At 44.6% G+C, this 17,851-nt stretch overlaps 1 protein-coding gene across 1 annotated transcript in view; it reads right to left on the bottom strand.

The window, feature by feature from the left end:
• LIMCH1 (LIM and calponin homology domains 1) overlaps positions 1-17,555 on the bottom strand; it is a gene marked incomplete at its 5' end in the record, with an annotated part of 185,854 nt that extends 168,299 nt beyond the window's left edge. The window contains one exon of the mRNA XM_082316561.1: positions 17,460-17,555. Within this exon, the coding sequence (XP_082172687.1) occupies positions 17,460-17,555 (96 nt within the window). The remainder of the gene's footprint in view (positions 1-17,459) is intronic.
• Positions 17,556-17,851: the final 296 nt, after the last annotated feature.

Consider the following 17,851-nt stretch of genomic DNA (forward strand, 5'->3'; position numbering starts at 1 on the left):
TTTCAGCCAGCTACATGGCTTGCTCTGAGATTTGAATACTCTCCTGGCTTGTGCCACTGTACTCAGCTGTGTTACTAGTCAAGTCATTTATACCAAGCTTTTGATAGCTGATTACACGTTGCTCATTTGCTATGAGTGCCTGGCATCCCAGCGCATGGAAGAGAGCCATAGCTGTGCCTCTATAATGCTACAGAATGCTAAGTACACAGCAAAGAATACAAGGTCTTAAAAGTCTCAAATTAGCATACCGTCTTGAATCTATTTTCTCCATACCACAGTCCTGGTACTTACAGCGATGGCACGAAATAAGATTCACGTTTGCAAAGAACTTTTCTGCAAAGATACTGTCGTGATGAGCACCAGAAAAGTCTGAGAAAGCAATTCTGTCCTCAGGATTTGGTTTGAATAGCACATAATAAACATGGCATAGGACTGCATGTTGAACAGTAAGGAGAAAGTGAAACACTGAATAGCTGTTCATTAAGAGCTGTGCTATTCATTCTGCGCGCTAAAGATACACTCAGAAGAAACACAGCAGTGACCACGTATTTAATATGCATGCCCATGAAGGAGAATCGAGCTTGCAGAGACAACACTATTGTATTATTTTAGCACGCCTGACCTTGCAAATTTCATCACGTTCTCCAAGACTGAAGACAGAAACTAACACACGTAATTATTCAGATAATTCTTAGTTCACTGGTATTTAGCAGTCTTCAGTGAGATCAGGTTCTAAGATGCAGGGCACTGCATGAGTAAAGTAAAAACCTATCTATTTCCCCAGAGAAAATACAGTGCATCTCTTGGCAATCTAACTTTTTTTTAAGTTTGTACATGCAATTCAGTCTAACAAACGTTGCAAGCACAGGCCAGGAGATGAAGTGCCAAAAGAGTGAACAGTCAGACAAAGTATATCCTCAAATGAAAAACACTAAGAAAAAAAAATTAAGAAGTCCAGTGGAAGAAGCTTTCTCGTGCTGTCCTGAAGTCAAGTAGCTTGGCTGGGCATTAGTGGAGGCTAAAACTCCAGCAGTAGCCCACGCATCGCAGAGGTAATCTATGTATACAGGAAACCATCATTTGCATTAGTATTCACTTGTCTTCACGAACAGCAGAGCTCGTAAGAAAGCATGAAGCTGGATTTTCTGGTGCGGTATACATGAAAGCCCTATTGGTGTAGAAAGTCAGGTATGCTCAGAAGAATACACTGAGCCTTCCTCAGCTCTCGGCAATATTACACCAACTGATCTGTATGGCATTAGAAGCCATCATAATAAATTAAAAAAAAAAAAAAAACAATGTACCTAAAAACGCAAATAATTTCTTTTTGCATAGCAAACAGATGGTTGTTTATGCTTCGGGGTATGGAATTTACTTCTGTTAACCTAAATTAAAGCCACACAAAAGAGAGCAAACTGACCTACGCCCAAGTTAGTCTTAGCACACTAAAGTTCTAAGGCAAAATTTTAAGTCTCCTGTAAAAGTTTAAGTATATAATCTTATGGTAACAACAACAACCACCAAGAAACCAGAAGGAGTCACTCTATCTAAAGTTATAAAACTTACCCTAAAATCAGCGTGCTAGAAAACAAAGCTAGTGGATGCCTGGACTCAATAAGGAAATGAGAAGCCATCACCACTGATGGAAATGCAAAATAACCCGTGGTCTTTCAAGACACACACTTAGGAAATCTCCCAATCAGGGACTAAATAACTAATCTTGATTAGAATCTTGACTCCAGCCTGGACCACTGTCAAAGGCTGTCAAACTCCAGGCAATATTGGTATTAAGACATATTACAGAGGAATCTCTGTAGGCTACTTTAGAAAACTCTAATTTAAATGAAAATGGAAGCAAGGCGGTAGGCTTTTGGACGCTGATGTGCTCTGGGTTTGTAGGGCAAGGCTGGCAGTTTTTACTTTAATTGCAAAAAACAGAGGCCCAGAAAGCCATGTTCTACTCCCACTTCCACCAAGCTTAGCTGGATCATCTGCTTGGTCTGCAGTGTGACCCTAAACCTATCCTTGGGAGAGCCAAGTACAAGACAGTACAAACAGAAGGCATGGGATGAAAATTCTTTGGTCTTTGAGAGAGAGCTGGACATGTAAACTGAGTCTCCCATTTAAGGGGAAAAAAAGAAAATCCATTTCTCAGTACTTACCTAGTAAGTCTTTCTGCTGATGACATTTAAGTAAGCGAGTCAGTTTTTATAGTCTTCAGTTTCAAGAAGATGAACCTTTTGATTGCAGACATGGTAGCAGGAATTTTTTTTTCTTTTTCAATAGGATTTAACATTATTCTGTCCTTCCAAAGACAGAATTCTGCTGTGTCAGATCATACTCATGAACACACACCTGCTTTTCCAAATATTTTCCAAATATAAAATGGGCTGGTATTTGAAATTAGTAGCGTCTTAAATCAAAGTCAGTTAAGTCTAAAAATACAACACACATCAGCTGAACAGAGTACTGGAAATTTATCTCCTGTTGAAAGGGACATCAGTTCTTTTGCCCTTTTATTCATGGCTTTGTTCTTTCTAATAATGAAAACCACCTTTGTTTTTCTCCTTTCACACCCATGGTTAGCCCAGAAGAGAACTGCTCACCAGAAGCATATCAAATTCATTCAGTGCACTCTGGCAGCAAGATAAATCAGAACACATTGATGAGCCTAAGGAAAGGGTATTGGTATGATAAAAATTAAGGGGTTATCACAGTTCTTTCTAGAATCGCACAGAACATTACAGACACAATGTGTGAATAGGTGTCACTGGAGCCGAAGTCAGATGCAGTCCATGAGAGACCAATACATATGCTTCACATTCCCTTCATCATGCAAGAGAGCCAAGGCCAGCAAGAAACGTATTAGAAAAGAAACAGATGTGGCAAGAGCATGCGCCCCAATCAGAGTTCTTCCTTTTACCTGCTTATCAGCAGCAAAACAACCTGCATAAGGAAACAAAGCCTCTCCATCCAGCCTGGACCAGTGCCAGAACAAACTAAGCTACAGATCCAAACCAGAACTGATTCTTGATTTTAATTACAGGAGAAACGCTCGCACATTAGCTTAAAACTGGAGCTCCCAAACCGTAAGACACAAGCTACTTCCAGGCGACTGCCGAGTAGCAGAGAAGTGAGAAGAATGGCCACCCAAGCATCAAGTGTCCCCAAAACACAGAGTACCCTCCTCTAGCTACACCCAGCCCAACTGTGCTGACAAGAACCACTGTTGCCACCTCCACAAGAGAGGAGGACGCCGGGTGGAGGGACACCACCTGCACCTTCAGCACTGGCAGAGGCCACTGGCACCAGTGCTATCACCACCAGCATTACAAGAACTCTCTTCCCAAGAGCATGCTACCCATACAACCAAATTTGGAAACTGCAATAGTCATCTTCAGGGAGTGAACAATACAAACACATGCTGAGACCTTCTTGTTGCTTACAGACTTCACGAAGTGCTCAGAGACTCAAGCACACACATGGTTATCTGTGGTGCCCCAAGAACAAGCAAAGCTAAACAAAGTCTGACTTTTAAGGTTTTGGCTTAAAAATATTGCAGGGGAGAGGAAAAAGGTAGAAAAAGGAGAGTATTTATGGTAAGTCTTTACTCTTTGCCCATGGGACAGTGAAGCTGGAACTCTAAATATGAAGGATGCAGGGCAAATTAAAAATTTTAAGCATTACAGAATTACTGGTTTAATGGGTCTGCCAACTGACGGCACACTCCCAGCAAAGAGTTCTGGCTGCAGAAAGCCCTTAATCCCAATGAATAACTAACTGGGAATAATGTCAGCAAAACAGCTGTCAGGATGAAATGCTGTTCAAGTTGACTAGAGGAACAACTGCCTAGAGCTGGAAAGCAATATGTTCAGCCCAATCCCAAAGCAAAGAGCAGGAGCTCACACCACAGTTTACCTAACATCTGCCACCACCACCTTCTACCTTAAAAATGGGAGTATGAAGGAGGAAGACAGAAGCAGCAAAGGACAGAACCAACTGTTCTTTTCAGAAACACAGCAGTGTAACTCTGGAATGAATCTGAGAGTTATCCAAGCCTCTTCCAAAGACAAGGTGAGGCAAGTCAGTACCTATCTGTACTCAATGCTTTTCGCTTTCCACTAAGGTGGAAAAGGATCCTAAATGCTGGCACAGAGTAACTGTTAAGAAAAGAAACAAGTTCACAGAAGCTAGGTACCAGAGGAGCTCTATTAGGCTCTGCTGAGCAGCTTACTGAAGGTAGAATTGCTATCCTGTATTTCCAGTAGAAAAAGCTGCATCTCCCCTGCATCATGATCCTGACTCCAATCAGGACTCCCCAAAAAAATAAAAGGATTTTACAGTGGATTAGAAATGCTTGATCTAGTTACTATCCCCTGAAGTGCCTATCTGTTACAGGTTGCATTCTCTTGATGCTCTTTGTCCAGACTCTGCTCCTCCTCATCTCCTCCGTTCTCTCAACTAAATTTCTTAAACTTTTTTTCTCTGCATCATAGTTGGACTGGCTTGTCCCAATGGTAAGACAGGATCAGGTCATTCATCAAAAGCTCAAGGCATAGCAGTTGCTCTGAGCCAAGACCTTACCTACTTGGTTAAGCTCCAACACGCAGCACAGGAAATAAGAGAGACTGCACTTCTTACCTAAGAAATATCCTCTGGTTCCTATGATGGTACTTGAAGTGGCAATGCAGCTTTACCAGCCCTTCAAAATCGCACCAAAAAGAAGGGCCCATTCAGAAACCCAGGAACAAGTTTGGAAGAAAAACCATAATGCTATATGTACCAGAAGATATGAAGATACAAGGAGGATGGATGACCAACTACACGCAAATTATTCAAGTGAGCTTGCAATAGCCATTCTCCTACATAAGGATATTTAAAGCACTTAGGGCGCATAGGATGCAGACAGCTGGCACCATACATGTGACAGATGCATCAAGTGAGTGCCTTTTGCCACCTCTGTTGCTCTGCATTAACAGATGGGTTACTGCGCAGTCATTTACAGACAGCAAAATCCCCCAACCTTGCCCACGCAAACAGCAAGTAAAATGGCCTAGAGCCCTCTAGTCAATCAAAAGTCAGAACTGAAATCAGATGGGTTGTTGATGAGCCAGAAAGAGGCACTCTGATTTATCAGCAAGAACAAAGTTGCAGTTCTCCTAGTTGTATGAGTCCAAATAACCTGTCACTGCACTGAGAGTGAAAGAGCTATAGTTACCACACTGTAGAAATTCCCAAATGAGCACATTTGACTCATTAGACTTCTGGCAGGAAGAAATCACAGCTCTGAGGAGCAGAACAAGTGCACAGGCCAAGAAATACTGCTTCAAGCTCAGTCGTCTATAGAACACTTTCATGGAAATCCATAAATGCAATTGGTTGTGGAGGAACTGTCAGACAGCGGCTCCTTCTGTCTCATGCCATTGTCCTAAGGAAATCTGCTCTGATACACCTCTGGACAACAACACAGGACATGGAGTGACCTACTCCCCTTGCCAGAAGCTTTCTACATTGTAGAAGAGCCATTTTTCCAACTTGCTTTTTGTTTAAGAAATGAAAGCTTCTCCTCAAAGTAAACACAGAGTACCAGAAAGAGTTTTTGACATGCATAGGCATTTCAACTTTGTTGACTCTATCACATCTCCTTCACCAACCACTTACACCTTGCATGCAGTTGCAGTTTTAAGTCTAAAGCACTCTCCCTCCTCACCAACTACAAAAATAGGAGCTTCTGTTTTGTTCTCTCAATACCTTTTGGTGTACAAGATGCCTGTCTTTTCCCTCTCAATCCTAAAAGAAAACTTCAACTTGGTTGAGGTTGTGCACACTGGAAAATGTTCCCTGCTCATAGCTAATACTGACAGCCTCTTCTCCACCAGCACTTTTTCCACCAGCACCTATTTACTGGGAGTACTGGAGCCCACTTCAAGCTGCAGGGTACTGTCACTTTGATGCTTCATGCTGGAGCTCCCCATCCTGTACAAAGGCTGCCATCACAGCTACTTCTGGAGGTCATCTCCTCCTAGTCACGTAGCCCTGTACCCCAAGCATACAGTGATGGGCTACTCCCCTCTCCCTACACAGAGATTCGCCCTTACGCTCTTCCTTCTCTTGGGAGACACCAAGAGACAGGAAAAAGGCAGAAAACAAAAGCTTGCAACACAGTTTGAGACTGTACCACTTCCAAGAAGCCTGCTCTGGCTTTGATCTATTGATTTCAAGGCCCTTAATGTGGGAAGCTGAAATGCAAGTTTTCTCCACACAATTCTAAAATGAAAAAGAAAACCCAGTATGGCAGTAGAGAATTAAGCACTGCACTGAAAAACTAACAAATATTGAGGGGGGCAGAAAACCCACAAATACCAGATCTGCCTATAACCAGAACATGCACTCAAGAGTCTTGGTTGAAATCCAAAAATAAAAAGTAAAGAATTAAAACTACTATTCAGCAGTGCTGCATCAGAGACACTACGGAACTACAATGAACAGAAATTAATGGGTAAAATCCCACAAGCACTGGTACACAAGTTTTCTATTAAATCTTACTGGAATGTCACCTCAGAGCTACCCCTGTGAATTTTCATTAAGTTATCCCACAGCTATCTACAACAGCTTTGCTTCCTTTCTCCCCTGAAGCTACTCACAAGAAGCAAAATGAGGGAAAGGAATGAAGTAGCAAAGTATTTATTACCGAGATGCATTTTTAAATGAAAGTATGGATCTTTTTGTTTAGGATACTCTGAGAAGGCTCTAGCACCAACTGCAGCGCATCCTTCTTACGTGAGGCTGGAATAAATCCAGTTTAATGTTCATCTTTGAAGGGCACCCATACCAAGTGAACCTCTGCAAATCTAACCGGGGGACTGCTTCCCGGGAGAAAATAATCATCGAAAGATAAGCAAGGGAGGTGGAATTACTTTGCCGCTTCACCAGCTTTATTTTTAACACCCTGCTCCCTTTACGCTTGTCTCCTCACAGGGAATATCTAAACCCTCAGCTGTGCTGTGCCAATCTAAGAGGCTCTGGATGCCAGGAACCGCAATGCAACAGCCACCACCTCCACTTTCAGGAGAGGCTGCGTGCCTGGGCTGTCCGGAGGGAAAAGCATAACATTGCCTACAGCCCCTACCTCCAGCAGGCAGAAGCACCCACCTTGACAGAAGGCACCCATCAGCCCAGCACCCTCCGCAGAGCAGCGACATGGGTAGAGCAGCACTGATCTGAGGGAAGGAGAAAATAAGGCCCCGGCAAGACTGAAGATCTGCATGTTCATAATTAAAATGTTTTGAGAGTATTTTTGTTTCTCTTTAGAAAAGGCAAGCTGTTTCTAATAAGCGATCATTTGAGTCGCTTGAACATTGTTGATTTATGAGTTTTTTCATGTTATTCCAAAACTGAAGGCCCCCTTGTCGAAACAAAAATTGGTTTTGGGAGGGGTAGGATGTTAGGCTAAGCTTTTATATCATTTCTTTGGATTCAGGAGAGAGTTACCTTTATGACTAACTGGTTCTGACACCTCCTTTTTCTTGCCAGCGTATTTTTTTTCTGGAAAACAGTTTATTTTTTTAGGTATCTTTAAATGATCGAAACACTGGCAGAAGACAGACACCACACATGCATGCTCCCAAATCAGGACTTTCCTTTTTTCAAACCACAACTTTAAAAAAACAATTAATCAGAATCAGGAAAATGATAAACAGAGAAAACACTTATAGAGTTGCTGTCATTTTTTTTCTGTTTAGATTACATATTTACAATTATGCTTCTGGACTGACAGAAAACTTTCAGAGTTGTTTTTGTTGCAACAATACATGCAAGTTAGCCTACTGAAATGAATCACAACAATCACACGGAAACAGAGCCAAGGGATTCAGCGCTGAAGGCTCTGGCACACTGGGCATCCCTGCCCACGCCAGTCTGACAGAGATGAGGTCTTCACTTCTCCCTCTCCTTATTCCTCCCTCCCCTTCCCCAAACCCAGTCAGAAAACGCTCACTGCCAAATAGCAGACTTTAGCTAACACACCACGACTCCTTTTTAAATTGGAAAATACAAGAAAAATTGTTAACAAAGGCAAGCAGTTAATAATACTTAAAACAAAGAACTGCGCAAAAAAACGGGGGGACGACGACACACTTCAGTGCTTTTCCTCAGACACTGAGGCTTCCCTTCTGTGACAGCAGACTGAAGAAAAATCTCTTATTTAAGAATTTTCTGGACTAGTCAAGTAGGCATTTGGATGAAGAGTTTTCAGAGTTTGTTTGGGGGGAGATGGAGGGGAGTACCCAATACACCCATGTCAGGTATAAAACATGCATCACTAATATTCAAGAAATTAAATCATTATGAGTTCCACAATTCCCTATAATATTTATATGCTATTGAAGACTGAAGTGATAGGTTTGGATTTGGGGGTTACATTTGTTTTAAGATGTTGTAGTAAGACCTCTGAATTCCACCAGAGCCACAATCTTCTGCTGTGATACAACAGCATAATGTAGCTCTGTGCACTTCATGGAAAACAGTGCTTGCAAAGCTAAGCACCACAAAGAAATTTTAACCTCAGCCCCCTGTCCTCTGTAGCCATGCAACCATTCTGCTCCCACTTGAAATCAGTTATTTACAGGCATCAGCCTCTGCTTACGCAAAAGCAAGACTGTGCTTCTCAAGCCAGAGCAAAGGTTACAACTCTTTGTGCCAGTCTGTGGCCTGCTCCTGAAGTACAAATTCATCGGAGTTTCTTGGCCTTCTGGTTTTAGTGGAAAGGTCATTTGGGGCTTTTTTCTGCTGCTCTGGAAATGGAAAGTTCCAATACTGGAAGATACACTTTTCTTTATCTTCAGGTCACAACTTCTCTTTCCAAGAGTCCTATCCTGTGTAAGGGACTTCACATGATGCAGTGCTACCAGGCATTATCGGTACCACATATTAAAGCCCTTGACCTATACGTTTGCTGAATGTGTCAGATCTAAAATAAATTTTGGGAACTCTTGCGTATTAATCTTTTTACAGATTTCAGCTCCTCACTGTTGATGAGAATAACCTTAATCACAGCAATGTATGATCTGAGTAACAGAAGGCAGGTAACAACCTAATTTATCTTTTCAATGATACTGTAATCCAGCCAGAGACTTGATTGCTCATGATTGCAATACTGTACTGAGATCTACCAACGCCTACAGGAAAGGAAACGATAGGGAATGTATTTACAGTCTCAGGATGAGGACTGCTGGGGGTTTTTTTGCATTACATCAAGTATGTGCAGCCACTTTCCCTATAGCTTGCAGATAACCGGAGGGCTGGGATTCTTCTGAAACCCATGGAAAGGTCAGATTTTGGAGGCTGGAATAGTATAGGGAAAAGACATCACAGAGAATTTTTCCTTTCATGCTGTTCCTGAAACTCACTGTGGGATCACATAATGCAAAAATCCCTGTCTTATTTCCAGCACTAACCAGGATCATGGAGAAAACTCTGTGAAGGAGAGATTCATGAAGAGCATCTCCCTCTTAACTTACTCATTCAGCCATACAAAGCAGAATTAAAGAATTACTTCCCCTGCCTCCGCCACGCTGCTCCTTAGCCTGTGAAGCGCTCTGTGAATCACTGCCAATGATGCCAGAGCCAAGAAGCCACAGCAGTATTATTTTTCAAAATCTGAGCTTGTCAAAGTTGATTTCAAAATCAAGCTGTCTTTGATACTAGGCATGAGACCTCAAAACAGCAGAAACCAGCAAAATAGGGTTTCTCTTCAAATGGGCAAATGAAGCAGATTTTCTCCTTTCCTTATCAACCAAGAAGTCACTAGACTATTTTAAGCCAATTTTAACACCAGATGCAAGTTTTATTATTAACTCTATTGTTAAGCTAGTCATTCTGCCAAGGTAAGGATTACTAGCAATAATCACTATATATACACACCTACAATAAAAAAAGCTAGTTAACAGTAGTAAGTTACACTAGAACTGAGCAGAGTGACTATCAAGGTAGAGGATTCTTATAGTCAACTAATACCACAAACAAAAAACTTCTTAAGGATTTAGCATATGAATCCTCAAGAATTAAGCCTGCACATCATCTTCTCAAGATCTGAAAAGCAAGGGAAATATTTTAATTCCTTATTGGCCAATTATAGCAGTGCATGATGAATTAAATTAAAAAAAAAAAAATCTCACCAAACCACGGAAATCAGTCGTATTTACAGTTTTTAAAAATAAAACTGGTTTACCAAAATAGTTAGATTGGAAGCCAAACGCATTTTACACTGCCTTCAGGAGTTTCTACAACGGAAACTCGGTAGCATACCCTGAAAATGCCTGCCATAAGCCATAGGACTTTTGCTTTTCTATAGAGAAGGATCTTGTTCATGTAAACAGGCTCTTAAGCACTACAATAATATAAGTAACAAATAAAGTAGCATTAAAAATCAAATTAAGTGGTGTTCACTCACCCACTGTCAAGAAGTCATAGACACACAGAATAATTCAGGTTGGTAGGGACCTCGGAGGGCCTCTCGTCCAACCTCCTGCTCCATGCAAGGGCAGCTCTCAGGTCTGACCAGGCTGTTTCCAACTTTGCCCAGTCAGGCATGAAAGCTTCCAGGGATGGCCATCTCCAGCCTCTCTGGGCGATCTGCATCAATACTCAGCTGGCCTTGTGGTGAAGAAACTTTTCCTTATGCCAAGTCAGAACTGTTCCTATTTTAGTTTATGACAAGTATCTCACCCTCCTGCCGCATACCTGTGTGAAGTGGCTCTGTCTTCCCAGAAACCTGCCCACAGGCGCTGGGAGGCTGCTGCCACGTCCCCACAAAGCCACCTCTCCTGAAGAAGCCCAGCTCTGTCAGCCTGTCTCTCAGGGCAAGTCCTCAGCCCCAACTAGCCTGGGGGCTCCCTGCTCAGCTCCCTCCAGCTTACCGATGTCCCTCCCGCACTCCGGGCCCCAAAACGGGATGCAATATTTCAGGTGGGGCCTAGCGAGTGCCAAGCAGAAGCAAACAGCCACGTCCACCAATCTACCGGCTCCATAATAGCCACTGGGATAACCGCTCCTGCTGCCAGGACACTGCAGGCTCGTGCCGAGCCTGTTGTCCCCCCGGTCCCCCCCAGGTCCCTTCCAGCAGAGCTGCTGCCCCAGCAGTCACTCCCCACCCTGTCCCAGGTACAGGGAGTACGTTTACTCTGTTTATAAAATAGAAGGCAGTAGCAGGCAGGGGTTTTTTCATTTTAAGCTGGGGTGTGTTACAGTTCTTCACATTCTTACAAGGCTGTCTCGAGGACACGTGGTGCAGCCCTTTCACCTCAGACAGCGATTAACACAGCTGCGAGAAGTTTCAGCTATCAATTTTGACGTTATGTTGTTGGTGCCATAGTAGCTGCTGTAATCATTTAGATCTAAGGGACTGAGTGGGGCAAGGAAAGACAGTACTTTCTTCTTTAAATAATATATTGGAAGGAGAAGGAGGGAAAGCTTAGATCTTCAGGGTCTGCATGCCAAAATGTTCATACCTTCCCCCTATGCAGCTGCCCTTTTAAATGATACTTTCACCCCTATAAATCTTGCTTTTTCTGTAACATTGTTCCAAAACTGTTCTTGGTGGGATGCTTGCAGAGAACTAATACACAAAAGTGTTGATCCATGAATGAAAAGCTTCTCGACTGGTAGCTTTTCCAAATAAAAAGTAATAGAGTTTTCATAACCTGTTGTAGAATAACACTTCCCAGATGAGCCAGCAAATTTTAGAAGCCAGGAAACAATTCTGCTGTATCAATCTGCTATTCATCCTCCATACTTGGGAAATTCCACCTTCCTTTCTAGAGGACCAATACTTTCCTTAAAAAAATAATAATTAAAAAATGTAGTTAACACTAGCAGAACAAGTGCAATGAGGTTACATAGCTGCGTTAATCAATCTTCACCACCAATTGCATAATGGCATTCCAGACTCTGGTGTTAAGGACATATCTTTTACCTATTTTAAAATTTTAGTACTGAAAGGAGAAATTAATTCAGTTTTAAGACAATTAACAGCTCAGTCCTGCATTTCCTGACATTATCCCTTTATCAATAGTATTGTTGTTCTGATTATTCTCACCCCCATGCCAAGCGCTACTTGTAACCAGGCTTAAACGGATCTCATGACAAGGGAATTGGGTTCATGTACCCAGGACAGGGGGTTGGCTGCCAGGCAACTGGGAGAGGAAAAAAATTCTAGAAGGTGGTAGTCTGACAGGGTTAGAGAGTTTGGGTGGGTTCTTCTACTCCCTTTAAATCAATTTAGTTTTCATTCCACTGAATGACTAACTTAGCCGGAATGAAGAGCATCCCATCTGCCCTGTCTCCAGTCCCTAAATGCTGCCCACGAGGAGATGTAGAGATAGCAGTGAAGAATTTATCTCCAAGTCCAGTCACTATAACCACAGTAAAGTTATTCTGCCCTCACATCCATCTAGGACCAGAAGCCAGCCACACACCTTTTGACTCTTCATGGTTGCCTTACAGACACTGTGGGAAGGATTCATCTGGCCTAACTTTAGGTGTCCACAAATCAGATAACTTGTCTAAGCCATTCGCACCGGCTTCTTCTAGTCTGAGAATACACTTGCCCACTTTAATAAATTCATTCCCAATACATTATGTAAAGTATATAGGTAAGACACTCTTCCAGCAGAAGAAAAAGAAGAAAAAAAGAAAGGCAGGCTAAATGCTGAGAAATTTGAACTGTAGGCACTGCTTGGAGGCTAATCCAACAACTTTCCTACAATATTTGATTAAGAAAATCCATCCCTGGAGGTATTTAAAAGACGGGCAGATGTGGTGCTTAAGGACATGGTTTAGTGGTGGACTTGGCAGTGCTACGTTGACGGCTGGACTCAATGATCTTAAGGGTCTTTTCCAACCTTAATGATTCTATGATAAAATCAGCTTCAAAGCAAAGGAAAAGTAGATGTCTACACATATTTGGAAATAGAAACACTCCTGTGGGACACAGGTTACTCATATAATCTGTAAATCAGTTTAGCTTAATCAATACTTTTCATCAAAAGAGCTTTATCTCTGATGTTCCTCAAAGTCAGGGCACCCCACTTAGCAGCATTCTACATTTTGAAGGTCCTATAAACAAACTTGTGTATTCCTCATGTTCCAGACCCCCACAGCAGATTTTCCAATCAAGTCCCTTCACCAAGCAGACGAGATTTTGTCAATTAACTACCTTCATCTCCTTTGAAGTTACATTTTTGCAATGGAAGCCATAAGCCTCAGCTCTCTCGCACTTCATCCGGACAAAGGCAAGACACCCTAAAGAAACCTTGTTTCCACACTCCTGGCACAAGACAGTCACATTAAGTTTATTTGCCTGAGTCACTTCCCTGGTTTTATACCCCTCGTACTCTTTCACAGAGATGGTGGTGCAAAGTGGCATGCCTATTCTGCCATATGATGTGACACGTCCAGAAGCACTTAGAAAAACACCTGGTCCCACCACTTGTCCAAGAAGCAATGCCACTGCTACCAGCTCAAAACTGCTACCTTCAATATGGAAAGCAAACAGAGGTAAGTGTTCTGCTAGAAAGAAAAGAAGAAAATAACCCACACACACCCAACAAACCCCTCTGGCTGGCAAATTTCTCCTTAACAAGAGAATTCTCAAAGGAAATATATATATATATAGCATAAAAGTAGCAGACTTATTAGAAGTTGATGGGTTTTAGCCTATACACATCGAGAGGGAATGGCAAAGTCAAGCACTGAACATAGGGGACAGAAAAACATGACTTGTTTAATATTACCATACAACTATAAAGGAAGCATTCTTATCAGCTGGCAAAGTTTCTAAGGAACGTAAGTCTACGGAAAAGCCATCCCTAATTGAACCAAGTCTCAACAATAAGGAGAGAGCACATTAATGAGGAAAGGCTAGGAGGTGCGATGAAGAGATAACAATGCCCTTAGGAGTTACACCAGTATTAAATGCAACTTTATTACTGTAGTACTCTCTTATGAATCTTTGCAGGAAGAATAACTCTGTTTATACAGATGTTCTTTCAACCATCAGTTATTCTAGTTTAAACACACACACAGGGAACCTTGACATTTTAAAATTACAGGCCATTAGATTAAATTAGATTTCTTATTTTGCTGTAGTAACCCACTAGGCTTTAAAAGGCTGATATATTCTTTCAGTGAAACTGAGATGCATTAATTGAAATGAGATACCACACCTTTAATAATGCAGATTGATGTAGCGCTCTCACAGGGTTTTTCATTTGGTGGCTTTATTTTAATTCCTGAGTGCTACTAATATGGTTCATTTTATCATTAAGAGGGCATTCTTCACTTAAGTAGCACATGGCCAAGCTAAACTAAAATAATAAGACTGGCTTACTGTTACACAGAGGGAAGCACAGTTGGTATTTACACAAAGTTAAATATGCACGAAAGGCTGAACTCCGGTTTCCTATCTGAAGTGACTTGTGATCAAAGCAGAAAGCCCACAGAATTACAAAATCCCACCTTCTGCAACGTACACATGACACCAAATCTATCACCACTCCAAATACTCTCGTACAAAACACAGACTGTTAAATATATCAGCAGCCTTCGCAGTTAAGAGTCAGAGCTCTGTCCCGTTTCCCCGCTCCTTAGTGCTACTGGTTCAGAGCTGCAGGGAGAGACAAGAGGACTGTTACGAGGATCCATCCAAACTTCACTGCAGCTTAAGGCTCCCCTATCCTGCAGCGTCCCGATTAAAGTAACGCTGGCAGAGGAAAGAGACAACTTCTGGCACCCAGAAGACCTGCTCTGGTGAAACGTCACAGACCCAAGACCCCTAAGATCTCTGGACCAGAGGAAGGGAAATCCCTCAATCCTTGCAGATCTAGACATTCATCACTTCGTGTCTTGGCTCCCCGTCTGTAACAAGAGGACAGCCTCCCTTTCCAGCCCCACCAGAGGAGAAATGCACTGCAGACCACAGGGCGGATTCCTGTCAGCGCTACACAACGGTGACAGCGCTCACATGAGGATTTAAACCAGATGAGAATCCAACTAGCGAGGCATACAACTTAAACGTTAGAAATAAAAGATGCACTGCAAGCTCAGAGTTTTCTATCTGTCCACTTCTGCTTTAATGTCCTTGTGTAGCACTATTTTACAGCCTAAGACAGGTTTTAAGCTGCCTCACACCGCTAACACCCTCACTAGCCTGGCTTCTCCACACTAGGGAGGTCCACCAGCCCTGCTTGCAACCATAATGGTTTCTTTTATTTTCGTTTGAGAGAGGTGTCATTTTAAATGGTCAGAAGTGAGCTGGAAGACACAACACACGGGACATTTGCTAAAGTCTCTAGGCCAAAGAATAAATTGGTGAGAGACAATTACAGAGCCAGCTGAAGCAGATGGGCCTAGTAGCCAGACACAGCATGACCCCTATTTCTGCTTTTCACCCAATTTAATAGGGCTTGGCACATGGAATGTTGATACCTATAACATTTTTTGATTTTTTTTATTTTATTTCTTTTCAAGATTGACATTGCTTTTCAATAACTTTGGACTAACGTGTCAAGTTCTGCATAATTTGCTTGGTCCAAATCATCCAGATTTAGAACAGTCAATGTTGAGCAGATTTTTGGAAGAGATAATAACCCTCATGCTCCAGAGCTTACGCCAAACTGGGATTAAGAGGAACTATAATGTGTTAGGCAAATTAAACCACATTCCCTTCACTGGCAGCTTCTTCCTCCTTTCCCTTGGTAGAAGCATCCACTCTGGGCATTGCTGGAAAGGCAGATGCTTCCCCCTCGCACCACAGCCATGGTGATGCTCCAGGCTCCCGACACCCTTCCGCAGGCAAGAGGACGGTGGCAATAGTAACAGCACACTACAGCTTTGTCGCCTGTGCATCAAGCAGATTAAAAAAAGCGAAGGAGGAAGCACAAGTAGTTATAGACAGCTTCCTTTGTACGCATGGACCTCTCGGGCCTGCATGGAGGGCACAAGGAGTTAAGAGCCCTTCTGCTCCACTCACCAGGCCCTGGGTCACACAAGAACAGGCACGAGACCTCCCGTCACGGTGAACTGCGGAATAAACTGCCCAAGAGGGAAGTTTCCGCCTGACCCACAAGTTTCTGCTCTTATACAGGAAGACTTACAGTCCTTTAATTATTATCACGCCTGGAGTGATTGCTGGCAGCTTCGTTACCTACAGAGAATTGCTTCGCCATTGAGTTGTTGGATTCATTAGCAGTCAGCAGAACTCATGGTCACGAGGTATTTTATGTACCATATGTATGACAGAGTCATGTGCCTCTCCCTTGGTCCTGTCCTATAAAGGCGGCTATATAGAAACTGCCGTATTCATCTTCCCAAGACAACCTGTGTTTATACGCACTTTTCCTCTTCCAGGCTGCATACTCACCTTTCCTTGGCACAAAAGCCCTTCTTTTCACGTTCCTCACTGTTCTTCTGCCTCTGCTCCTACACCAGCCAGCTTAGTGTGTCACTGCCAATTCCCTGAAGCCTGACACAGCATTACCTTTCTGGCTGATATTGGAGTGAACCATTACAGTCTGAAATTCCCAGGGCTTCAGGGAATCTTAAAGTCACAACAGTTTTAACAAGAGGTTGCCTAACCACTGTCGGAAAACAGAATCCACCGAGGCTTACTACGAGCTGCAGATTAAATTCAAAGCCTGCAGCTGAAGGGAGCTGCTACCCTGGTATCTGGGTTTATACCACCTTCACGCGTGTTCCGTACTGGCAATCAGATGAAGAGCTATTTAAAGTGTCTCTATTGTTACATGCCAAAATATTTAACTATTAAATTTCACCCGCCACCTGCCTGTCTTTGCATTTTATGGCACGGGCAAACAGCAAGCAGATCTATTTTTCTGCCCCGCCTGAAGAGCGAGGCCGAACCTCTCTGCTCGGCCGGGCTGAGGGATGGGAGATGGGGCGGCGGGGAGCCCCCCCGCGGGCCGCGCCCCCCCAGGCCCCCCGCCGCGGTGCCGGCCCGCCCCGCCCGCCTCTCCGCGCACTGCGGGGCCTCACCTGCGCGGCCGCGGGGCCCTCGCCGCCCCCGGGAGCGCCGCTGGGGGACGCGTCCGCGTCCGCGCCCGCTCCGCAGCTCCGCGCACCTGCGCGGCTCCTGTTTGCGGCCGCCGCGCTCATCCCAGCCCCGCGGGCGGGGAGGGAAATGCGATTAAGAGATCAAGTTTGGAAGAGATGCCCGGGGGGGGGGGGGGGCAAGGGTCCATCCAAAGGCGCGCACGCTGCGCGGGGGCTGCGCGGCGGCTCGGCGGGCCCCGGCCGCTCTCCCCGCAGCGAGCAAAGCGGGGGGGCCGGGACGGAGCTCGGCGTGGAATAAAACGCCTACGGACCCCGCGACGAGGGGGGGGAAGGACACCGGGTCGTCCCGATGGGGGTCAGGCGCCCGCACCCCTGCCATCCCGCGCTCTTACCTCGATCCACTTCTGAGCCTCGGTGAAGGCCAGCTCGGGCTGGGGGGGCTCGGGGGGAGGCTGGACCTCTCCCACCTCCAGCCCGGGACTGGCCATCTGCAGGGCCCCGGCGCGCCGCGGCTGCGGCGGGGGAGCAGCCAGGCACCGAGCCGCCAGCCCGAGGTGAGCCGCGGCCGCAGCGGGGGGGAGCCGGAGGCCGCTGCCTGCCTCTGCCTCGCTGCCGCCGGGGCGGGGGCCGGGGGCGGCGGCGCTGTGCAGCCCGCCTGGCTGCAGCTCGCCTGCGGTAGCCTCCCTCCGCCGGTGCCCCGTCCGCCCGCCCGCCCTGCCGGCTCGGTCCTCCCTCGCCTGCCGCCCCGCCCGCCCCGCCGGCGGAGCGGAGCTGCGCTGCGCTG

Source organism: Platalea leucorodia (assembly GCF_965183815.1).
Source record: "Platalea leucorodia genome assembly, chromosome: 6".
NCBI classification, from domain to species: Eukaryota; Metazoa; Chordata; class Aves; order Pelecaniformes; family Threskiornithidae; genus Platalea; species Platalea leucorodia.